The sequence below is a fragment of the Hippoglossus stenolepis genome, chromosome 5, assembly GCF_022539355.2.
Source record: "Hippoglossus stenolepis isolate QCI-W04-F060 chromosome 5, HSTE1.2, whole genome shotgun sequence".
Classification (NCBI taxonomy): domain Eukaryota; kingdom Metazoa; phylum Chordata; class Actinopteri; order Pleuronectiformes; family Pleuronectidae; genus Hippoglossus; species Hippoglossus stenolepis.
This window is the reverse complement of record NC_061487.1, coordinates 18830077-18853279: the sequence shown is the minus strand read 5'-3', so window position 1 is coordinate 18853279 and position 23203 is coordinate 18830077. Positions and strand designations below refer to the sequence as shown.

The window sequence follows — 23203 nt, the reverse complement described above, 5'->3', positions numbered from 1 at the left end:
CACACACTGTCAGACAGTAGAAATGAAATCAAGTGCAAAGCAATACATCAAGGTTTTAAAATTAAAATACGTCATTTTAATTTAATAAGCATAAATAGACAAAAAACTTTTAAAGGGAAAGGGAACAATAATGTGTTCACAAACATATACGCTGGACAAGCAATCAAAATTAGAAAAATATTTAATGAGCGCTGACATTTTTGAGTCCAAATTTAAAGTGCTTCATATCTGGTTTAACAAATTAACAATGATAAAGCTTTGCAAGAACAAAGTATAACGCTACACAAATTATTATATATTAACAAAAGTCATGTCTTTACTGTTAAATAGGGCCGGCTACACTGTCCCTGCAGTGTCTACACCACACTGTGGATCATCTGTGATAAATAATTAGTTCTCAGTGGTTAACACCATCTAGTCATCTTCAGAATTGTGTCTACAGCTCAACTGTAGATTGTATCTGTGTCATCTAAAACTATGTTTCTTTTAACAAGAGATAAGAGCAAGAGCATTTTAAATTAAGTTTGTCAATCTGGAATCCAATATGGTTACACTGACACAGATCAATATTACCAGCTCAGTTTTACATTGAAAATTAAGTTCAAATTATGCTTTTTTTTAAACTTCTAGTTAGTTGTTACAATTGAGTCGTGGCAGATGTTTGATGGCTGGCTGAACATTTACTGAAATAAATGTGGAGCACAAGAAATGCATGCGTACAAAATAAATTAGCTGTATAAGGAAAAGGGACCCCTGAGGAAAACATGTAGGTTCAAACATAGAAAAGCCTACAAGGGTCAAAGTTAATGTGAAAGTATTTATGTGGAAGCAAACTGTCATCTGCAGAATGAAACTCAAAGCAGTACAGGACATTCCAATGTGAGGAGCTGATGAAGTGTTATGTGTCAGGGAGGCGACAGATGTAGTGTCTGAGATTGTATCCACACAGAAATGATACACTCACAGAAAGGTGCGGCTGATATTTAATTATCTCTAGTGTTGGTTTGTCGAAAATGCTTCTATAACAAATATATGATGTAGTGCTGCTGCTGTGATTTGATTGACAGTGATGCTACGGGAATCCCTCTTTTTCTAAAGCACTAGTAGAGATCTGTTTATATCCTCTCTATACGCGCTAATCTCGTGATCACTGAGTGCTCCACCACTTCCCAGGTGTCCATAGTCTTGACGGGCTTTGTTACTGGAGGCCGAACTTTGCCCGTGTTTTGTCTCGTCTTGAATGGAGAGTAGTCATTGCTGTGCTCCCAGTGCTTCACACGAGGCCGCAGCTTTAAGGCGGCCGCCCTGAAGGAACACACACACACACACACACACACACACACACACACACACACACACACACACTGCTCATTAAACATCCTCATGCAGGACTTTGCGAACCTCTTTTAGAAGTCTAATTTGTGTCCTACTTGGAGATGTTGCTGCAGCAGGTCATCTTGATGGAGCACAGCGGGGGACAGATCCTCTCTATGAGTCGTTGCGTGCGATCTGTGAGAAGCACGCAGCCGCTCACATCCAGCTCTCGCAGGTACTGAGCTCCACCTGTCAGATACTGCATCGCCATATCTGTCATCTGAGGCAGGGAAGAGGAAACAAGAAGGCGTGGCATGAAATGACAAGGACACTGCAGAGGGAAGTCAATGCACACATTAAAACACAAATAAGTGCTGGACCAATGAAACAATGTGAATAGAGAAAAATGAAGGGCAACATAACAAGGTGCCTTTGAACGAGTATTTCACACACTTAAAGATATCAGTTTGCTTGAATTAAATCAAGATCCACAACTTATTCCATTGGAAATCAGTGAAAATGTTCAAGAAAGGGGGGAAAAAATCCTGGATCTGTGTCCTGATCCAGATCTGAACCAAACGAGTTCTTCCCTGATCCATCCTACATCCTTCTACCAAGTTTTGTGATCATGCGTCCAGAAGATTTTGTGTAATCTTGCTTACGAACAAACAAAAAAAACAAAAAAACTGACAGGGGTGAAAAGAAACTCCTTGGCGAAGGTAATTGGAGATTCACCGTGTTTCAAGCTACTGTACATGCTCTTCTTCATCTTTCTTCACATGACATGACAAGGGGAAACACAAAAAGACATTTAAGGCTTTAAAAGAGTGCGTTTGCATGTGTATGTGTGTCCGTGTGTACCTTTGGACAGCCTGACATCCGCAGTGTGAACAGACTCCTGCAGTAGAATGAAAAGGCTCTAATGGCCAGGTCAGACAGAGCGACGCAGTGAGACACATCTACATGTTCCAGATCTGTCATGTTCTGGCACAGGGTCTGTTGTCGTGGGGAACAAATGAAACGATGGAGAGATTTTTGATGATGGCTGTGATGATGGAAACCACATCTCCAAGTAGACTAATAAAATGTCACATCCACATGTTCACATCTGTTTGTAGGCAGAAACAGTAAGTGAAGGAAATAATGACTTTTCTTAGAACTGACTAGAAAACAGTGAGTACGTTTATTTCCTGTCAACTGTCGACATAAACAAACATTGGAGAACAAAGTAAACTCTAACTCATCAAAACTCTAAACTGTTTATAAAAATGCCACGTGTTGAATCTCTAACTGGATTTTTTACCTTGATGCCATTATCTGTGATTTTGACACACTCTGCGAGCACTAATGTCCTCAGGTTAATCTCCTCCATGGCAGCCAGCCCCTAAAAAACAACACACAAGTACCAAGTTACAGACTGTTCAACACAAAGGTCCGTTATCTGTTCTGCAGGAATGTGTGACTGTAAGCGAGTGTGAGAGCAAACATCTAAATGATACCTGGTCCTGGATGTTGCAACCTCTGAGGTCAAGAGAGCGGATGGAGCTGCCGCTCAGCCACTCCAGACTTGCGTCGGTCAGTTTCGCACAGTAACTCAAGTTGAGGTGGGAGAGTTTACACAACCTGATCGATTGTACACACACACACACACACACAGACACACAAAAGAGCTGCAGTGTGACACTAATCAACAGACCGTTATGTGTATGCATGTGTGTAGTTGTTTTGTCTACCTTTCTGCGATCCTCATGACAGAGATGTCGGTGATGAGACTGCATTGACTGACATTCAGCTCCTGCAATTTGGCGGCTGACCAGCCTTCAGTCAAATATTTGATCCCAGCATCACTCACCCTGAAACGCACATTACGTCATGTACAGTATGACATCACCATCTTAGTGAGCAACTTCTTTGATGCTGTAGTGTCCCCGGAGGGCAAGCATCAAAGCTAACGACGCAAACTGATTAAAGAGGCTGGTGCTTTGGTGGCTGAGGACAGAATGGAGGCAAAACTACAGACAATCATGGACGAGGCCTCACGAAACAACGGACAAACTAAAAGGCCACAGAATCAGTTTACATGGCTGTGTGAGGGGGGGGTACAAAAGGTATCTCAATTCATCTACCTTCCCCTCGAGGATTTATTAAGTTATCTATCAATCAATCAATCTATCTATCTATCTATCTATCTATCTATCTATCTATCTATCTATCTATCATATATCTATCTATCTATCTATCTATCTATCTATCTATCTATCTATCTATCTATCTATCTATCTATCTAAGCTAGCGTATGATGCTTCAGCAGCTACAAACACACACTTGTTGCAAAGTGAGATGTCCAGGTACTGCAGTTTCTTCAGGGTGGCCATGAATTTGAGGCTGGTGTCGGTCATTCTAGAAGATTTTGCGGCGTGGAGTCTGTGGAGGCCTGGCGAGCCTCTGCACAGAGCCTTCCAGCTGACGTCTGAGAGCTGGGAGTTCCCTAAAGACAGAACGACTGTATTCAGCTTGTATCGTTTCATGTGTATATGTAGACTTCAGGCTCGAGGATGAAACATGACCTCACCCTCTGTACTGAAACTCTTCAGCGATGCTGCTTCGCTGATGGCTTTGAAGGCGATGTCGGAAAGATGATGAGCATCCAGAAGAGAAATGGCAGAGAGACAGCGACATCTGGCAAGTAGTGCCTATAAGAGATGAGGGAAGATTCAAACTTGTCCCTGCTTCATGGGGTTAAGGGGTTAAGGGTGCATGTTATACAATTATGCATGAGCTGACTAAGTAAATTCTATTCTAATTTATTCCTTATTTTCTCTCGCAGCCCTTACAGAGCTTGGAAGTAGAAACCTGAGACGTAAGAAATGAAGAAACTCACCAGGATACAGTTATCAGACAGTGTGGGCATGTCATTGATCACAACTTCTCTGAGTGAAGGGCATCCTGCTGACAGGTATTTGAATCCGTTCACAGTCATCTGGGAGGAGAGAGGGGAAAATGTGTGTCAACGTTGGAATCTGAATCATTTTCCTGGATGCTGTTTTCCTCAGTCTTCACATTCTCTGGGCCCCATAAAGTGAAGCCATACATCTGGATCCAAACTAAACTAGCGCACGTTTCCAGAGAAGAGCGTGTTTTATGTTGTGGCGCATGTGTCTCATGTTATGGAGTGTGCACATCTTGAGTGGGTGGGCCAGAGATGATTGTTTAAACCCAGCCCTCCGCTTGGCCACAGCTGCCTTTTACTCTGCTTCTCCTTCACTTTTTCATCCATTCGCTTGAACCACTGAATGAGTGCAAACAGTCACCAGGGGGAGAGCCAGAAACGAGAGGAGACACGTGCGAGCAGAGAGCAGGGACTGGATTTATCCAAGACAGACTCTGCATCTACAGTGGAAGCTGTGACCATAAACCAAACCGAGAGGAGAGCAACAAACTGACCTGAGTGCAGCCGGACAGGTTGAGGTGGAAGAGATTGTGGCAGCCCTTCCCTGTGGTCAGGTACAGAAATCCTTTGTCTGTGAATCTGTTGCAATAGGCGAGACTCAGGTACTGAAGGTTGAGACAGTTCCTGTTCAAAACAGATTGTTAGATTCATTTCTAAGAAACTAATTACTTGTGTTCAAGCTTTGTGTAAATAACAGATGTTTTAATGTTGTTCTCAACAAAATTCTATCATGGGACAATGTGAAATATATACGAGAACATTTTACGCAACACTGGTTCCCCTGTGAGAGAGAGGGAGAGAGAGCTAATGACTGTAACTGTTGTTTCACTAATCTGTCGATGATGCAATCACACAGTCTAGCCTGTTGTGTTGTGAAGTCCACATCTGTTCTTCGAAATCATTACAGTGGCTGTACACACTCTGCTTTCAGGCATGAAATACGACCCAGCAGGCTGCTTTATGGTGGACAAACACAAATGGGGATAATTCTGGGAGAAATAGTGCCAGAGGCCAGGAAAAGGTCACAGTGATACACAGCTGTGTACTAGAGCAGAACTCTAATCACAACGTCTGATGGATTTACCACATCTGGAGTTTTACCTGGACAGCTCTCTGAGAGTATTGTCTGTAACAAGAGTGCAGGAAAGGTTCAGGTAGAGCAGGCAGGGGCAGCCCTCGACAATTTCCTGAACCATCGCATCCTGTTAAAGAGCACAGGGTCAAGTGTTACCATCACAATCAGTGGTGCATTAAAAAAGGATTCATATATTTTGGGGGTTGAGACAGAATAAATGTATAAACAATACAATGAATAAAACAACTTAGAACTGCACCAAATTTCACACCCTCATAGATATCAGTCCCTGTAATGTGCCGGATTTTTTCACCAAGATCCCTCAATTATTCTCGGAGAAAATGGTGAAAATGTTGGAAAACGCTATATCTCACAATCTTAATGAAAGTGATAAAAAAAATCTTTCCTGACACATACAGCCCCCTTTTTTGTGCGTAATCTTGTCTAAAATCAAACAACATACAAACCAACAAACAGACTGGGGTGAAAACATAACCTCCTTGGCCGAAGTGAAAATGTAATAAGATACTGAACAAGTGCGATTTTACTCTTATCTGTGATGATCATAAAGATGAACACTGAGGAATCGTGGAACATGTTTAAAGGACATTATTTTTTAATTCATCATTATCAATACTTTATCAATGTTAAATTGTTAGCAAACATACAGTAAAGTGTGAACAGTAATATTTCTGATGAGAAGAAGATGGATTTTCTTATAGATTTAGGATTTTATCACCATCTAAACATTATAGTCTTAACAGTGTTTTACTTACTGTGACATTAAAACAGTCTGATACATTGAGCTCCTGGAGATTTTTGCATTCACCTTAGACAAAACAAGGAAAAGAGTAAAGGGCAGATAAACAGTTAATTCAAATGTGCAGTCCATTTCTTTTGGAAACACATTTCTCAATAACTATGATGTAGGTTGTAATATGATAGTGATATATGACATTATATGATATATAGTGTTTCTTGTTTCAAGACATACATTCCTGGACGGCTACGATCTCTTATGTAATGTGCAGCCTCTGTGCAGAGACGGCAGCAGCTTTGTTTCATCAACAATAACACTGCTGACCCATTGCTTCTGTTTTCAAGCCTGTTTTTCTAAGACTTTTCAAACTTCTGCTTTGGCTCCAGCTCTTCTAAGTGAAAAGACAAACCCTGCAGAGCTGAGGATGCATATGACCTCTAGTCTCCTCTTCGCCTCCCTGCTCCTCCTCCTGCTCCCGAGCATCGACATGAAAAAGTCGGGAAAGGGAAGAGGCCTCAAAGGAGCACGACACAAACTCACAGGCGGCCGGTATGGATTTAGACTTCAGTCTGATGTGTTCAGTCCATTTTTCACAGACTCTAATTATCATTGTTTGTGTTTGAACACTGTCAGGGTCAGAAGCGCTGGGCGTCACAGCAGATCAGGCGCCTTCAGGCTTGTGTCACGCAACTGCTCGGAGTCGGCAGAATCCGGAGACGTCTTCGTGGACTGTCAGGACCGAGGTCTGACCTCCGTTCCCAACGCCCAAACCTGGTCCAAAGCACCCAAGCACCTCCTTCTAGCAAGCAACCGTATCAAAGTCCTACGTGAGGGGACCTTCTTTGGATATGAGAGTTTAGCTACTCTGGACCTGCAGCAGAACCACATCTCTTCAATTGAGGAGGGGGCCTTCCAGGGCCTGGCAAAACTTAAAACCCTGCTGCTGCAGCACAATCGTCTGGAAACGCTTAACGAGGAGGCCCTCATCCCCATGCCAAACATCCGCTACCTGCGTTTACACCATAATCCCTGGAATTGTCTGTGCTCGATGGACGGTCTTATAATCACTCTTCAGGTCCCAAGCAACCGTAATTTAGGAAAACATGCAAGGTGAATGTTTACGCCAATGGATGATGATACAGTGTGATCTACTGCTCTGATCCCAGAGGCAAACAAGTCATCACTGAATCGCAGAATGACAAACTGCCTCCAAATATCACTTCTGATTGATTCATGACTCAACTGTGTTTCCTCTGCTAGGTGTGCAGCGCCCATCAGGCTAAAAGACAGGAAGCTGAAGCAGATTGATCCTGAGTTACTCTGCAAGGCGTCAGACCCGACCGGTTTCCCACAGGGCGACCAAACGGACACCCCAGGCCCTTTGGTGCCGGTTCCATTTCGCAGCAAACCAGACATCACCACATCTTGCCACACCTACCACTTCCCCCAAATACGAATTGACTGCAAAAAGCGAGGCAAGTCTGTCATCATCTGATATTGGTGTTAGCATGGCTGATTAACTGTATCCCATATGTTTTGAGTTATGAAATTCAGACCATTTCATATGGAACAGTAGGGTTAAATGAAATACTTGTGTAAGCCAGAGAGTTTGTTTGCTCATGATGAAATATTACTGTTGCCTGACTGGAATGAATAAACTTTAAATTCATTTGTCACCTTATGAACAACTTGGAAAGCACCAGCTAAACAAAGTTTGGCCACTATTTCAGAACAAGTCTGTTGCAAAACATATAGAGGTATTTAAAATTTAGCTGAGAATAGACTAAATCAAATAATGTGTTACAGCTATTTGTCTCCTACTGGCAGGAGGCCTGGACATTAGTGTCAAACTCAGGTCATGGATAGAGGCAGAGCATATTTCACAGCGTCTGTATGAACTCACACTGCAAAACTCACCTGGATTTCTCAGAGCAGTCTTTGGTGTGACAGATTTGGATGGTAAAGTTTTATAGATCTAATGAATTAAGAAAATAAATTCGGGGCATGCGATTTTAGTTAAGTTATCTATCAGCAGACGTAAATAATCAAATGTATTTGACGACCCCCTATAACCCCTCCCTCTGTGTGTTCAGGTCTAACTGAGGTGCCGGCAGGTGTCCCAGAGGACGTTGTTCGTGTTGATCTGTCAAACAATTTAATCCGTCATCTCAGAGCCAAAGATTTCCAAACAGCGAGGAACCTCAGATTCCTAAACCTCAGTAATAACAACATAGAGCACATCGACACAGGTAAAACCTTGTGTGTGTGATGTTATTGTTCCTGTAAATCTGTGAATCATTATTACTGAATGTTGCAATATGTGTGTCAGTTTTTAACACCCAGGATTAAAACCAACACAGCTGCATTTTATAACATGAGGGCATGTTACGCAACTGCTGCTGACTTTTGTTCCCAGGAATTCCTGATTCAGGAATAAACTGAACATGAGCCTCTACAATCCGATCTCAGTTTGATTGCACCACTGACTTTTACTTTTCTTGACTAAACAGCTACACAGCAATAGGACTAAATGTTTTATGCTAAGTGAGAAACCAGTGGATGCTTTGCCCATGAATCTCTGTCTTGTCTCTCTCGTAGCGTCCCTGTCCGGGCTGCTGCACCTCCATGAGCTGGACTTGTCACACAACAGCCTCCATTTTATCAAGTACGGGGTTCTCGAAGACCTTTACTTCCTGTCACAGCTAAAACTGGGAGGGAACCCTTGGGTGTGTGACTACAGGTGGGATCTCCTGCTCAAATCTGTACAAATAAATTGGCCACAAATGCAAATCCTTATTAAAAATCGGACTCCATTTTCCTCAGCATCCACTACATGGTGTACTGGCTGCGTCTGCACCCAGGAGTGAGGCACTCTGGCCTCATCTGTCGCTCCCCTCCTGAACATACGGGGGAACAGGTGGAGGCCTATGTGAAATCCTACTTCAGAGTGTGTCCAAGGGACAAACAGAGCAGCAGAACAGACCAAGAACAAACAGACCCGAGGCTGTGGAACACGCCGATGGAGGCGCAAGGAGAGCTGGAGGAGGAGGAGCTGGAGCCCAGCCACTTGAGGGTTCCGCAGAAATACACAATCTTCAGACTGTCCTGAAAATAAAACCGGGACCCTAATTTTTTTTTTGTGTTTCCCTTCCTATCATTTCCTTTCAATATTATAAAACAGTCTGTATCAGATGGAGAAACTATATTTTTCAGTGCTGCTTTTATGTGTCGTCAGTGTTGTGTAATCCAAATATAAGACTTGTCAACTTATTCACTGTCTTGTAATTATTACTTTTAAATCATGACCTGCAATGCACACATAAGTGAAACCTGGGTATAAACCACAACAACAAAAAAAGGTATGTTAAGAAGTAGAAAACTCACTGATACATCTGAAGCTGGTCCATGTCAGTGACGTGCAGCCTCGCAGGTTCAGATAGATCACAAATGGTCGGTAGTTCTGCAGAACCTGTTTCATTGTGCTGTCGGTTATCCAGTGTTTCTCTACAGAGACGTTGATCTAACAGGGATGAAAATGAAGAAGCATTTGAACTCCTGTTATAATTATGATTTAAAACATTTCCCTTAATCAAATACAAGAATAAATCTCTGTACAGACCTGACTCCACAGTGTGCTGGATTGGAGTAAAGTTTTCCATGCACAACAAACCTCAGCACAATGCAACCTGTCTCCCAATTCCAGATACTGAAAGATCTGAAAAAAACAGAAACATGATAATGCTGAAAAGTGTCAGATGAAAGAGGAGAGACATCATTTCCTATTGGACTAAAAATTGTGTTCAAGCTTTGTGTAAATAACAGATGTTTTAAATGTTAAAAATAAAAAAGCTAACACTTCCTCTGTGTCAGATATTATGAGAAATATCCACAAATCAGTGCAATTAAACAACTTCCACACTCTGACTGACATTTGGTCCATATGTTTTTAATTTCACATAACCAACCCTCGCCTTGGAAAAATCTGGCCGATGTCAGGGGGACAGTAAGGCACCCAGATGTGGTGTTTTTATTGCCACCTCTGGCACTGCCACTTTGCAAGGCACAGTGAACAAGCAGCCCTTTTCTCTCGCTCCAAACATAGGCACGCTGGAGCACTATTTATTGTGAGAGGTGTTGGACAGAAACGCCAGAGCAAACAAAGCCAAAAAACTGCTCTCGCATTTCCAGCAAATGAGAATCCAAAGCAAACAGGGGCCACAACACATCAGTGTTAGATGAGTGGGGAAGTAAGAGGTTTTCAAAATATTTATAATCGAGATCTGGTTTGGTATGAAATGACTTCAACGATTACATAAGATCTACAAAAATATTACAATTAATACACATGAAACCATAACTCTGCAATAGATCTCGTCTTATAAACATGGTCCTCTCCATGCTGAAAGGTGGTCGGGAAACTGGTGGTGACTGACTTTAACCAACTGGCCTCTTAGAGACTGGAAATATGTTCAAGTGAAGTCCACTTTAAGTATTATGTAACAGGTTTGTATGATCTCATCATCGACTCCTTTGAGAGCTGAGAAATGAAGCAGCCACGCTTGAAAGCCAAGGCCAGTGTCAGTATGCGTGTGAACTTCATGAACACTGGGAGGTTTAAGACCAACTACCTTCAATGAGAGGCTGTAAGGGAGCATGGAGAGTCGGTCACATTCTTCTCCAGTCTGGTTTTCTCTGTTGCCGTTTTCGGACGAACCCATATCCAACCTCTGCAAGATGCATACAAAGAGGATGAGGAATGTTTCTAGAAATCAACATTTCATATCAAATTCCGCATTAAAAGTACCTTAAAGTATTCTTTTGTTCTCCTTGACTCCGTTGCGGCATTGTTCCATGCAGCTATGATGCGTTTAAGGCGACGGGTGTTTACAAGTCTCTCAAGTTTCTCAACAGCAGCTAGGTTGGAAAGACAATAAACATCTCTTCAACAACACAAGTATTTGGAATTCTGCATCTGTTTTTGGCCGAGGATAACTTACGAGCTAAATCGTAGCAATAAAATCATGATCACAAAGTAGCATTCTAGTGAATCTTGAGACAAATTTGGCTTTTAACATTAGAGCCAAGTCTCAGAGGTTAATGGTGAATGTACAGAGGACAAAATGAGTCACAGGAGTGGGTGTTTACAGCGGGGGAGAAGTTATTGACAGGAAAGACTTTCAGTTTGGACACATTTCTTTACCACAGAGCCTGTTTTCTCTGGCGTTAAACATGAGAGGCACAGTATGCAAAAACAGTCAGTTCACATTAGTTCAGCTAACACCCCTCATGAAAATTCTTTTCACTCAGAAATACTCGGAGGTCACCTACCAGCCTGGGTCTTCTTGTGTAATTTTACCCATTTGAACCATTGGGTGACTGCAGCCTGCTGGCAGCTCCTCTCAAAGTGCTTCATTCTCACGTCAACCTTCAGGGCCAGCACTGCGGCATCTCTCTTGCTCTGCACAGTGAAACTCTTCCACTTCCTGTGGACACAGGTCATCATTAATTCAGAGGACGGGTACGCAGCCGGGCTGTCGGAGGCCTGCATCTACTCAACAGGACAGGAATCATTAACACTGAAATAATACTCATGGATTCATTTGAATCATTATGTCAAATAAGTTCACGCTAAGGATTTTCTCAGCTGAAGCAGGTTTGGACATTGAGACAGAGCCGAGTGCTCGACGGAAATGTGATGGGCCTGAGATGGAAATGACTGAGGAGTTGAAAGGGAATCTGTGAAATAGAATATCCTCATGCACGTGCTCACTTGTTAACAATGATCCAGAGAAAATGTTCAACACTTTCATTCACGTGTGTCAAGTTTCTGCCTGAAGCTCCACCTGAGTCACTCTCTCTTGAAACATTTCTAAGAGTGAAATTGTGATGGGTGAACATAATTATGTAAACAGAGGTTTAAACATCCTAATTGTTCAATTGTTGAGTTGATATTCTTAGTGAGTTTTTAACATTCATCTGGAGTTAACGTGCTTATATTGTTGCAGCCACTCGGCAGGTAGTTCATGTGGGGAGGAAAAGAGAGAGAGCAGGGCAGAGTGGATGAGAAGGTTCAGGACTTGTGTTGACTGAGCTGTGGTCAGACCTCACTTTAAGTTATGAGTGGACTGGATGTATAGGAATAATTTATAATTTATATATTCAAGATGCACAGATTTATATGAAGGCATGAAGAGGGAGGCAGATACACATTTTTCAGATACATTTCTGCATTCATTTGAGAGATATTTAAGCCTTCACATGAGAAAATGCTCCACTGCTCGTCTAATTGGGTTTTCACACTGCACCACCTGCCTGCAATCACCTCACAGCAATCTGTGTGATCAGTCTGAATGTTTGAGTCTCTTTCCCTGTCGTCTTCCTGCTGTCAAACTTTCTCTGGAGAGAGACAGATCAGAGCATGGTCGACTGTTACCTGGTCTGGTAGTTTTTATATAATAGTCTGTTGCTGCTGCCATGGATCTTCTGTTTGGGTAAATAAGACACAAGAGTGTATCTTTGATTAAATTTGCCTCATTCTAAGTTTTTCTTTCATGATTGTTTTTCAGGGTTTCTCGGATTTGCACTCTGTTTTTATGGGGTTGCATTTGTTTTCCTCCACAGAAAGGTATGTTCTATTTTTTATTTTTGTATCTTTAGTCACAGCTATGTTCAACCACATGAATTTATTGTTCGTTTATTTCCTGATAGGTTGGAATATTGCACTTGGCTACTATGTCGATGAGAACCCACAAACCTCAAACCAGCTTCGCTCTGGAGCCTTTCTAAGCACAGACTTGAAGGATACAGCACAGCTTACAGGGGACCAGAGCTTTGTTTCCCCTCCGAGTGAACCGGTTCATTTTGATGTTACCAGCCCTGGTGAAAACATGGTGCAACACCAACCAGACTCGGGACAGGAGCAGGACGATTATTCAGCGGTTCTTTCTGCTCCTGCTGTGCAGAAATATGAAAGCACCCAACATCCTTTCGGTGTTTTATTGAAGCAGCACACACCCGTGAAAACTGTGGAGGGCATCAGCTTCCCAACAATTAAAGATTTCAGACGGTTCATAGAGACGATGAAGAGCTCCTATTTTATACCAGGAAGCGACTCAAGAGGACATTTTCAAACTGCTCGAGAGACGATGAAAAATGAGTTGATTTCTGATGCTCAAAGGAGTAACGGAGAGTCTTCCATGTCTAATTCTGTGCAGGATGGATTGGCCCATGATGACCACAGTAAAAATGTAGTCTGGAGTGAACCAGATGCCAACGACCACAGACCAATAAGTGAAAGCCTCTCTTTCTTCAATCCCGTCGACTCCACTGAAAGTGTCATTTCTCCCAGTGGTTATGACGACCAAGGCTCTGGCTCCAGCCCTGTTTTCTACTCGCAGCATGATTTAGGAGCCACAGAACAGGTTTCAAGTGATTATGGAAGTTTGGCCAATTATGGCATTTCTGGGGAAAACCCTGATATTTTCTCAAGTGCTGCTGATGTGCAAAATGAAGTTCAGTCAACAAGCCACAACCTCCCTGAACCAAAACTTCCTGGCTACTTCTTAGGAGGGTCCCTTTCTTTCAGTAGCCATGTGACTGCATCACCTGTCACAAACATCCCATCTCGAGATCTCAGCTTCTATTCAAGTAAGAAATTCATTGTAAATCCTCTATCCTCTGAGAAAACTATGCAACAACCAACATATTCATCTCCCAGTGGAGACTCTTTAACTGGGTATCAACAGAGTAGAGATTTCCAAACAGAGGAGCTGCCCAGAATGACTGAAAGTGATGTCCTGTCTCCACAGAAGCCTTTTAATTCCTATGGTGAAAGCATATTTGTTAGAGCACCAAGAAGGCAATTCTACATGCCAGAAGTATCCAAACACAAGGAAAGACCTGACGAATCAGCTCAGATATATAAACCCACTGTTGGGAAGGAATCAAACGATATAAACTCCGCTCCCATCATCCACCTGCCTGAATCCTCTGGTTCCAACTTTGACCTTTCACCTCAGAGGAGAAGCAGTCACGTGAGTGTCGAAGCAAGTGGCCCACATGACCCTCAGGATCAAGTGTTTAGCAAAAAGCTGCCGCTCAGATCTTACCTGTTCAGTGTGAAACCCTCCAGCTCTCAAGAGTCAAGCAGACATGATGGCTATCTCCCAAACCAGAGAGTCAGTGTTTCCCGTCCGTCCAACAGTGCTCAGGCAAAACATGAGAAATCTGGCCTGTCCAGGCAGAATCTAGTGTCTGCCATTCAGGAACCAAAACCAATGAATGACTATGCTCCTATTCCACCTTCTCGTGGCTTAGATTCCACCCAGAGGGGGATCTCATCTCAGATTGATGATGTTCATGCAAGTTATCCAACTAACTCTCCCCCGAACTCAAAACTAAAAGTCTTTCCAAGACTATTTGGCAATGAAGAAATGTCCAAGAACTTTAAAGTCAGGACTATAGGTTCTGATAGGTTTCCACCTGGTGATACACATAAAAAACCCCGGGACCCCCAAGGCGTTTCTCTAAATGGTGGATCTGTGGGTGATACCACAGCTGACCTTCTATATACCTTCACACAACCAACCACTGTACAGAAGCGTCCAGCCAATGTGAACAGAGAGCCCAGCACCACGGCCTCCAGCCACTCTGAAACACTGTCCACATCCAAAGTGTCAGCTTCTACTCACGGTGGTGTCTTTTGGAGAAAAAGTGGAAACACAAAAAGGCTTCCTCCTCAAAGAGGCTCCCAAGCATCACCAAAATCTATAAACACGTATGTTAAGAAGTCAAGAAACAGCTATGTAAGGCGCAAAGTATTTCTATCAAACACCCGTTATTCACCACATCAGCACGTTGAAGACAAGACCACTAAAGACCAATGGAAATCTGACCCAAGACAAGAAAAAGCCCCGCTGTTTGATGGAGGTGGAGAAAGGTGGAGGAAGAATCAACACTTTCAGTGAGAGAGAAAATGATATGGAAAAACTTTTGAATATTTACATGTAAACATAACTGCTGTGCCTATAACTGGAATCATTTGATTTAAATATGAAGCTGGAAATATTTGCCACATCTTGATCCTTAATAAAATCATAGATGTTGGTAAAGAGACTACTTGAGTAAGAAAATTGTGGCTGTGATTTTTTTTTCCTTTCTCTTAACTGTAGGTCAGATCACTAATTGGCAGTCATTTGTGATTGTAAGTGTTCCTACTACAGACGTTTGTTTAATTCTCAAATTCCTGAAAACTGAAGTGTAACATTTCTTTGTTTTGTTTCTCTTTCCATGCACAGCAAGTTGATGTTTCTGAGAAATTCCATGTAAGGTGAGTTTCATGGCCCTCTTCATCCCCTCAAAAAAAAAAACATAACTCGTGCTGGTTCTGAAGTCAGTACTGTAGGTGCGATATGACAACGTATATCGTGTTACAATAGAAAAGATCTTGTTTCATATGATGCACTGTCAATATCACTCCCTGTTGGGTACTAATTCTAATAATTTGGATAATTCTTCCACAAATTGAAAGTTTGCACAGAGGTTCTTAACAGAGGTAATCTGATTAATAAACTCCTTATTTATCAGTACATAATTCAAATAGTATTTTATTATGTTTATTTTTCTATTAAATAAATTTAAAGAATATGTGCTATATTATGATATGCATCTATATCTGGATATGATGTGAGCTATATCCGGATGAGATATTATTCACGTAGCACAGTAGGCCTACCTGAAGCAGGAGCTTGTTAGACTTTTCCTGTAGCAGCAGTATGCCTTCTCCAGCAGACTGAAGAACAACTAGGAATCAATACACAGCAGCAATTATTATAAAAGTACTGAAACTGTCTCATTTGAATCCAAGTGATTTTTTTTCTGAGATTCAACTCTACTTTCAGTGGCATGTATGCTACTAAACCATACTATGTCGTCTTCTGGATCGATGGCAGCGCACATACTCCTGCGAGTCAGAGAGGGGGATGGTGTGCACCGTTTTGCATCCAAAACAAACTTGTACCTTGAAAAAAAAAAGTTGACATCAAAAACAAATAATGATCTAAACTAATATATTGAATGAATGAACTACACCTTTTAAAAAGGACTAAATGTGTAATAGTAAAAGGGTAAACTTAAATAGCTGGAAAAATCCTATTCAAACTAGAATCTAAGTTGACAATAAGGATACATTAGATATTATGCTTTCTAAAAATGTCTCATATCTGTAGTTATTGGGCCTTTTAATTAGGCTCCTCAAGAGCGTTGCTTCAAAAAGTTAAGATGGAGAAAGTACCAATCAATATTAAGGCTTTGATTATTCATAATTTGTACTTAAAAGGTCACTTAAATCTGTTAATGTAAGAAAATGCCCAGTGGTGAGGCACCAGGGAACATTATGCAATTATAAACACAATGTGATTATTAACCAAATTTACTATCTGCAATTTGTTTATGTACTTCATTCATGCCCTTCCTCTCACTGAACAACATTTAAGTGTCAAGCGATTGTATGTGTGGAAAACTGTGGTTTCTTCACTCCCTACATTTGTCTTGATGGCCCACCGTGACTTTCTCTTGCAGCAGTAAAAGAAAAGTTGGGAAAGTGAGCCACCATGTGCTCGTCTATAGAAGAGTCACAGGAGAAGGAGGTGCACCTACCAGTCTACATCCTGGACATACTCCTGTCCGTAGAGGGCCAGAAGAGTGTTCCTCAGAAACTCTATTGGATCACTGGGACATGACAGACATGCAGCTGTCAGCAGGCCCTGTTGTCAAAGAGGAATATGATAATAAAGATAATGACCCGTTGATCAAGAATAATGAAGATTCAAGTGGTTGTCAAAGAAACAGATGGTCCTCATGTGTATTAAGTACTGAGGAGCTGACCTCAGGGCTGTGGTTCTCTGTAATGTTACTGTCCACATTATTTCCACTTAAAGGTTAAGGGTGTAGTATTTAGTGACATCTAGTGGTAAAGTTGCATGTTGCAGCTGAATAACCCTCCCCTTCCAAACATTAAGAGAACCTGTTGTCATTAAAAAGTCAAAAGGAAGAGGGGAGCCGCTCCCAATGTAAATATAAAGTATTTAAATATAAAGGGCACATTCTAGGATAAAGAAAACAATTCGTACAATTTAGATGAAACACGCTAGTCAAAACATCACTGGGATTATTTGATATTCAAATATCTGCCAATAGAATCATACTGGACCCTTTTAAAATAACTTACCTTAGATAATTGTGGCAGAACTCGGTTCATTTCTTTCTCTTCCAGAACAGGCTGTGTGTTCGCCATCTTTAATCTGTTACGCGTGTGCAAATTCAAAATATCACGTTAATATTCAATAAGGGCAAGCTCAAAATCGTGGGAGCGGTAGCTCGTAGAAACTGCCACTGATATGTACAGGAAGCTGCCTTTGATGCCCCACTGTTTATAGGCATCTGCCTCTGTTGCAACACTGTTTAGAGGCAGCCGTCACAGTTGCCACAAGTGTTGGGGCAGTTGTCCCTGCTGCCCCACTCTGAGAGCAAACAAGCTGTTTGTGATTTATACAATAATACATATACTGGTTTATTAGCTAGTTTGTTAGCTCTCGGGGGACTCAAAATGAATCAAGAAAAGCTCCACATCTATCAGATCCACATGCATGATCTTGGTGTCTCTGAATATGCAAGAACTCAAAGACTGTATTCCCAGTATCAGTTAGACACTCTAACTGACTGTAACTCATTGAAAAGACAGCAGGGTTTCAGTTTGTCATTAAGCATCATGTTCCATTGACATCACTGCCAAGTCCTGCTACATTCGTGGCACATCTAAAAATGATGCCTATACACAGAAAGACAACATTCCCGTTGGCATCAGAAACTGGTTCCATCAGCTGGACAGTCTTGACATGATTTGCCCTGAGACTGTTCTGTGGATCAGAAAGTACAACTGACTTAGTATTTGTAATAAACACTATAAGCTAGCACACCTTGAAATTGTCTCTACCGCGAGACCTAAAGCTGCTCGACTAAAGACAAAAAAGGAAAGATTTTCTACTAATTTTGCAGATAAATGGAAACTAACAATACATTCAAAAAACTATCTGATTTGTATATCTGCAGAAAAAGACCAGATATTAAATCAGATAAAGATATGCACAATAGGCTACATAAATATAAATATGGAAATACCGGAATGTACAGATGGTAATGCAGTGAAGTATCCACTGTCCAGTGTTGCACATTGTTACAGTGCAAAGTAATAATGATCTTTGGTTTTTTGACAGCAGAACATGTAATATGGCCTCCACGTATCCAACAGTAATATCACTTCATTTTTAGATGCAGTTCAAAAAACTCAATAACTAAGCAAAATGAGGACACAATACTTAAGAGAAGAAAAGAACAACTTTACCTTGTTCTCTTTGACCTTCAGGTTAACCTAGTGTTGGTAGTAGCCCCAGTGCTCATCTCCATTATGTGCTGACTAGTCAGCTTCTTCCTCCATGGAGACTGGATTCCTCTGGCTTTGAAATAAATAGGTTATTTGTTCTGTGTCGCTGTTAGGAGGCTGAAGTGTGGCACAGGCCCAGCTCATAAATGATCAGTAGACAAAAATAAAAGAATAAACATGGCATGATCCCATCAAAACTTATTAAAGTTTAACCTAAAACATTTTTTTTTTCCAGATGAAAACCAATATATCTGGATATTGATATAGACAATATGTATTTGGGAATTCGGCCGTATTAAAACCATAGACTGTATATATATTAAAACACAGTAGCTACGAGCACAGAAAGTAGAAAAGCATGAAACAGACGTTGCCAGGTAACAAAAAAAAGTAACTTTAAATGTTGGACAACAAATGACTTCAAATGTACAAAGTTCACATTGCGAAAGTTTACTCGAATGATTTGAATTAAAAAGTATTTACATGAAATTAAAAGGTTTTTCTACATTATAAATGTATATTATAAAACTATATTAGATCTATTTGTTTTGTTCATACTCTCATATCCAATAACTCCGCAAAAGTTTTGGTCGGCCACCCTGAGCCTCCCGGAAACAGACTCAAACATTGTTGACAACTGTAGCTGGTCAGCAAACTTCTCCAGCTCTCACAACAATGGAGCCGTGCACGTTACTTCCTCTGGGTTAACTGTAGCTTCCATTGGTAGTCACCAGGGTTAGCTAACTAATGACCCGGGTTAGTTAGCAAGCAAGGTCACAGACTCGACTCCTAACGCGTCTGAGCCTCTGTAGCTTGACGTCAGTTAGCTAGCAGGGCTCAGCTACAGTTAGCAGCAGCAGCAGCAGAATGGGCGATGGCAGCATCACTCCCCGGTTCGGAAACATGAAGGCGCTGCTCGGGATTGTTGCCGGAGCTGGAGCTTCCTACGGGATTTACAAGCTCATCAGCGGAGGCAACTTCAAGAGGATCAAGAAAAGCACCACCAGTGACACCCCTGCTGTCAGGAGCGGTCAGCCCGGGGATGGAGCTCTCCAGCCGGGCAGCCTGCTGGCTAAAGTGTCCGGACTGGACGTTGTCTGTCCACGACCTGCGGATGCTGCATCAGGTACCTAATAATAATAATATAAGAAATTATAAATTCACTAATACTCACACCAGCCAGCTTATATCTGAGCTTATGTTTGCCCCAAGTTCCCTGTGTCATTAGGTTAAAGGGCTCATTTTGCTCCTAAGGTGGCATCATCCATCAGTCCCCTGGAAACCTGGAGCCCCAGCACCTGAAAATGCTGCTGTCATGTCTGCAGAGCAGCAATAATCCCTCTGACAGATGTCGGATCCTGCTCACGTTAGGAAACGCTGCTGCCTTCACTGTGAATCAGGTACCGTAACATGATGCTTTCTCTAAAACCTTCTGCACGTCAACTTACTGGTTCCTTTATTGCCAATGAAGACTCTGAGTTGTCTTACACGGTACATTACCTTTAAAATCCATGTCTCTTCAGTATTTCTTCACTCTTTTTATCCCTGATCCTCCAGAACCAAATACGGGAATTTGAAGGGATTCCTATCATCGCCGGCTTCCTCTCAGATCCTGCTGCAGAGGTTCGAGTGCAGACTCTGACTGCTTTAAATAATCTCTGTATGAACATCCAGAACCAGGAGCAAATCAAGGTTTGTTTCCATCCTGTACAGCATCTATCATGCAGTCTAACTCTGAGATGGGGTTGTCTTGTGTTCATGTTCAATCTTGTACATTCATGTCCATTTTTTGGGGGAAACAGACCTGTTTCAATAAAGATCTTTTCTTGTAGGTTTATGTGCCACAAGTGCTGGAGCTGATTGAGATGTCCCCGGTGAATTCGGACCTTCAGCTTGGTGCTCTCAGGCTGCTGACAAACCTGTCAGTCACAGACAAACACCAACACTTGCTAAAAGACTCCATTACACTGTTACTTTCTCTTCTTGTTGTGAGCAATGAACCATTACAGGTAGGGAGATCATGATATACCATTTGTAAGTCTCTGAGATATTAATAATATGGTTGAATATAGTTGTAAGTACACCCCCATAAGTGAAGTATTTTTTGTTTCAGGTTCAGGCTTCTAAAGTCCTTGTGAATTTGTCCTCTAATCCAGATATGATGGATGACATTGTTCAAGCTCAGGTAAGGATAAAGGAATGAAAATGAAGTCTTGATCCTTTCCAGTGTAGTTTGCATGTCTGTGCTTAAAGTTCATGAAAACAAAGAAATATTGCATAATTCAACATCATATTTGTTGTCAAACTTTTGTGAAACGGCTCCAGATTTCATTATATATCCTAATTTGAATCTTGTTCTTGTTTTTTTTTGCCCCAAGGCTCCAGCTTCTGTTGTGCTCCTGTTTGACGCACGAACAGCCCCTGCAGTGCTCCTGCGCCTGCTGACATTTGCGGGGAACTTGAAGGCCTGGAGGCCCTCGGCCCAGGTAGCAGATGAGCTGAGGCGGAAGCAGGACTGCCTGTTCCGAGTCATGTTGGATGAATCCTCCCAGCTCCACAGCAGGCTGGTCCAGCTGCTCTCACACCCCGATGGGGAGATTCAGGCCCACGTGGCTCGTATCTTGACGTAGACTTCTCTGTCTGCACTCCTCATCCGTGCACTGCTTTTGCTTCCACACACTTTGCCAAAGCCATCAACCTATCACACTTAAAGTTGAATTATAAATCGGTTGACATTAAGAGCAGGCTGTGTAGCTTCCTGTGGATACTCAGCTTCCACTCCCACACACATTACCCACAGTCCCCAGATCAATATTATTACCACACAAAACTAAATGATCTGTTCCACCTCACCTGCCACTCCCCCTCCCTTAATTTACAGTTGCTTGTGATTTATTGATGAGCAGAGAGTGAGCAGGAAGCAGGAAAAAAAAAAAAACCTTCTCCCTGTTTTCTTCCTGCCACCAACACACTGTTTTCCTTCGAAGCTCCACAGTGCCCTTCCTTCTTAACCCCACTGCTTCCTTCTCTGAAGATCTTTTCCAGGGGAAATTTCTGAACCCAAAACCACTGCCACAAGTTTTCTAGAGAACGTGTCTGTATGACCTGTGCAGCATGACCCAATACACCACCCCCTGTGGTTGAGAGAGACGCTTCTTATTGGGAGAGCTGGTTTCTTGTTGCACTCCTCAGCATGCCTTGGAAACACCAATGAATGGGTGTACTACAGCTCCAGTCCTTGTTAATCTATTGACATGTTGGATTTCAATACTATGCTCTTATTTCCAACGAAAGTAAGATCATTTGTCTGTTTATTTCATTTAGAAATGAGCTTAAACCCCAGTGGAGATGGTCTCAGTCTCTGAGTCTATGACAAGAAGAAGGGTTCAGTGAAGGAGGAAGGTTTGGAAGTTGAATCACTGCCCTCCCTGCGTTAAGAAAAGCTACCTGACGTGTTTATGGAGCTTGGTTAGAAGGCCACCTGGGTAAACCTTGTACACCAACCACAGCTGCCTGTACTCGGACACGACCGGTGTTATTGAATGTCTCTACTGGCCGACAACCACCTGCGAATCCTCCAGGGAGGAGCTGGAGGAAGTTCCCAGGGAAAAAGGATGTCTGGGCCGCGACGATTGTTTTACAGTTACCCCAATTTAAATCCAAATGGAGGAGAGGTCGACCTTGGACAAAGCAGTAATGATAATAGCTGTGATTTCTGTTTGTGAAAAACTTTATGCATAAAAACACTAGCTTGTTGAATGACAGCAATGATTGAATTATAAATAAAAGCCTTGGTATGTTAGGTTGTGCTCTTGCTGCAATAAGACAGGTCCCAAGTGATAGATCCACATTTTTAGCTGCAGGACTGAAGCTGTGGACACATCTGCTCACTTGTATTTACACAAAGGAGGAAGGGTGACGGTTCATACCTCTGACTTGCATGAAAAGTGATGATTATCTCAGAATATGATTTTTTTTCAATGCAAGGATTTTATGGCATGAATCGGTCCAGGTGTATAGAAATGCTGCACATTATCGATGTTTGGACACTGACTTTATTTGAGCACAAATCTGAAATATCTCTCAGGCAATATACTTTTACTAGAAAAGATAGAGCAGGAGGAGGGTGGTTTCCTTTTGACCTAGATTATCATATTTATTTAATGAAGTTAGACTGAATTTGACAGATGAAATGAGACGTGTATGTGTGTTTGAATGGTTGAATAAAAACCTTATGACGTACGATTGTGAATATCCACCTCCTTATTTCTCATGTTTAATCAAATATATGAAACATTCACTAAATGCGTGTGAAACGGGGCTGAGCAGGGTTTTGGCTCGAGTTTGTCTTACATCTGAGAAACGGCAAGAATCAGAAGATTTAAGATGCAAATGGTGGCCCCAATTAGTTCACTGGTATATGGGCCATATTTACCATTTACCACCTGGGCTACTTTAGGCTCAGATCCATTTTGTTCGGGCCCAAGGAGGCCAGAAGTGCTGCATCACTGCCTGAAGTGGACCAACATCTGGATGCTAAGAGAGAAGTACAACGCTGTGTGTGTGTTATTTCTCCCTGCTTGTATTTATATTTTTATATTTTAACGTATTTATTTCATTGCTGCACATTATGACATCTCAATGGGACTTTGGTAGTTAAATAAT

General features: G+C 41.9%; 4 protein-coding genes across 7 annotated transcripts; 3 read left to right on the top strand and 1 right to left on the bottom strand.

Annotated features, from left to right (window-relative positions):
* Nucleotides 1–155: 155 nt before the first annotated feature.
* On the bottom strand, nucleotides 156–19147 carry fbxl13 (F-box and leucine-rich repeat protein 13). Of its 2 annotated transcripts, XM_035157423.2 has the most exons (22): nucleotides 18500–19147; nucleotides 17327–17399; nucleotides 16756–16862; nucleotides 16024–16117; nucleotides 15833–15900; nucleotides 11428–11582; nucleotides 10904–11013; nucleotides 10728–10826; nucleotides 9719–9814; nucleotides 9484–9619; nucleotides 6116–6168; nucleotides 5366–5466; nucleotides 4759–4888; nucleotides 4196–4294; nucleotides 3887–4007; nucleotides 3640–3802; nucleotides 3048–3167; nucleotides 2814–2937; nucleotides 2618–2698; nucleotides 2176–2310; nucleotides 1431–1594; nucleotides 156–1305 (listed from the first exon to the last, which is right to left on the bottom strand). In XM_035157423.2, exons 2-22 carry the CDS (start codon nucleotides 17390–17392, stop codon nucleotides 1116–1118), a joined length of 2412 nt encoding a protein of 803 aa, XP_035013314.2. In that variant the 5' UTR covers nucleotides 17393–17399; nucleotides 18500–19147; the 3' UTR covers nucleotides 156–1115. The 2 variants fall into 2 exon arrangements, with proteins under 2 accessions (XP_035013314.2, XP_035013316.2); XM_035157425.2 differs by lacking the exon at nucleotides 18500–19147 and having other exon boundaries at nucleotides 17327–17838.
* On the top strand, nucleotides 4577–10027 carry LOC118109941 (leucine-rich repeat-containing protein 17). 2 transcript variants are annotated; one of them, XM_035157428.2, is made up of 7 exons: nucleotides 4577–4818; nucleotides 6486–6648; nucleotides 6733–7209; nucleotides 7360–7574; nucleotides 8193–8348; nucleotides 8698–8839; nucleotides 8923–10027. In XM_035157428.2, the coding sequence occupies exons 2-7, from the start codon at nucleotides 6524–6526 to the stop codon at nucleotides 9206–9208; spliced, it is 1401 nt and encodes a 466-aa protein (XP_035013319.1). In that variant the 5' UTR covers nucleotides 4577–4818; nucleotides 6486–6523; the 3' UTR covers nucleotides 9209–10027. The 2 variants fall into 2 exon arrangements, with proteins under 2 accessions (XP_035013319.1, XP_047195822.1); XM_047339866.1 differs by having other exon boundaries at nucleotides 6486–7209.
* LOC118109939 lies at nucleotides 12374–16944 on the top strand. 2 transcript variants are annotated; one of them, XM_047339865.1, is made up of 6 exons: nucleotides 12374–12590; nucleotides 12666–12724; nucleotides 12808–15037; nucleotides 15270–15301; nucleotides 15396–15427; nucleotides 16678–16944. In XM_047339865.1, the coding sequence occupies exons 1-4, from the start codon at nucleotides 12574–12576 to the stop codon at nucleotides 15280–15282; spliced, it is 2319 nt and encodes a 772-aa protein (XP_047195821.1). In that variant the 5' UTR covers nucleotides 12374–12573; the 3' UTR covers nucleotides 15283–15301; nucleotides 15396–15427; nucleotides 16678–16944. The 2 variants fall into 2 exon arrangements, with proteins under 2 accessions (XP_047195821.1, XP_035013313.1); XM_035157422.2 differs by having other exon boundaries at nucleotides 12375–12590; nucleotides 12808–15061; nucleotides 16678–16907.
* armc10 (armadillo repeat containing 10) lies at nucleotides 19148–22780 on the top strand. Its single transcript, XM_035157436.2, has 6 exons — nucleotides 19148–19664; nucleotides 19793–19938; nucleotides 20096–20230; nucleotides 20371–20547; nucleotides 20652–20723; nucleotides 20917–22780. The coding sequence occupies exons 1-6, from the start codon at nucleotides 19406–19408 to the stop codon at nucleotides 21166–21168; spliced, it is 1041 nt and encodes a 346-aa protein (XP_035013327.1). The 5' UTR covers nucleotides 19148–19405; the 3' UTR covers nucleotides 21169–22780.
* Nucleotides 22781–23203: the final 423 nt, after the last annotated feature.

What these genes read in the sequence shown, in the direction of transcription:
- LOC118109941 (XM_047339866.1), top strand. Translation starts at nt 6,524, where the DNA reads ATGCATATGACCTCTAGTCTCCTCTTCGCCTCCCTGCTCCTCCTCCTG. An exon ending in AATTGACTGCAAAAAGCGAG is followed by an intron (nt 7,575 to 8,192) that starts GCAAGTCTGTCA and finishes CTGTGTGTTCAG; the next exon opens with GTCTAACTGAGGTGCCGGCA. An exon ending in CATAGAGCACATCGACACAG is followed by an intron (nt 8,349 to 8,697) that starts GTAAAACCTTGT and finishes TCTCTCTCGTAG; the next exon opens with CGTCCCTGTCCGGGCTGCTG.
- LOC118109939 (XM_035157422.2), top strand. An exon ending in TTGTTTTCCTCCACAGAAAG is followed by an intron (nt 12,725 to 12,807) that starts GTATGTTCTATT and finishes ATTTCCTGATAG; the next exon opens with GTTGGAATATTGCACTTGGC.
- fbxl13 (XM_035157423.2), bottom strand. Translation starts at nt 17,392, where the DNA reads ATGGCGAACACACAGCCTGTTCTGGAAGAGAAAGAAATGAACCGAGTT. An exon ending in TTCTGCCACAATTATCTAAG is followed by an intron (nt 16,863 to 17,326) that starts GTAAGTTATTTT and finishes CTTTGACAACAG; the next exon opens with GGCCTGCTGACAGCTGCATG. An exon ending in TCACAGATAATGGCATCAAG is followed by an intron (nt 2,311 to 2,617) that starts GTAAAAAATCCA and finishes CCACGACAACAG; the next exon opens with ACCCTGTGCCAGAACATGAC.
- armc10 (XM_035157436.2), top strand. Translation starts at nt 19,406, where the DNA reads ATGGGCGATGGCAGCATCACTCCCCGGTTCGGAAACATGAAGGCGCTG. An exon ending in CTGCCTTCACTGTGAATCAG is followed by an intron (nt 19,939 to 20,095) that starts GTACCGTAACAT and finishes CTGATCCTCCAG; the next exon opens with AACCAAATACGGGAATTTGA. An exon ending in AGAACCAGGAGCAAATCAAG is followed by an intron (nt 20,231 to 20,370) that starts GTTTGTTTCCAT and finishes CTTTTCTTGTAG; the next exon opens with GTTTATGTGCCACAAGTGCT.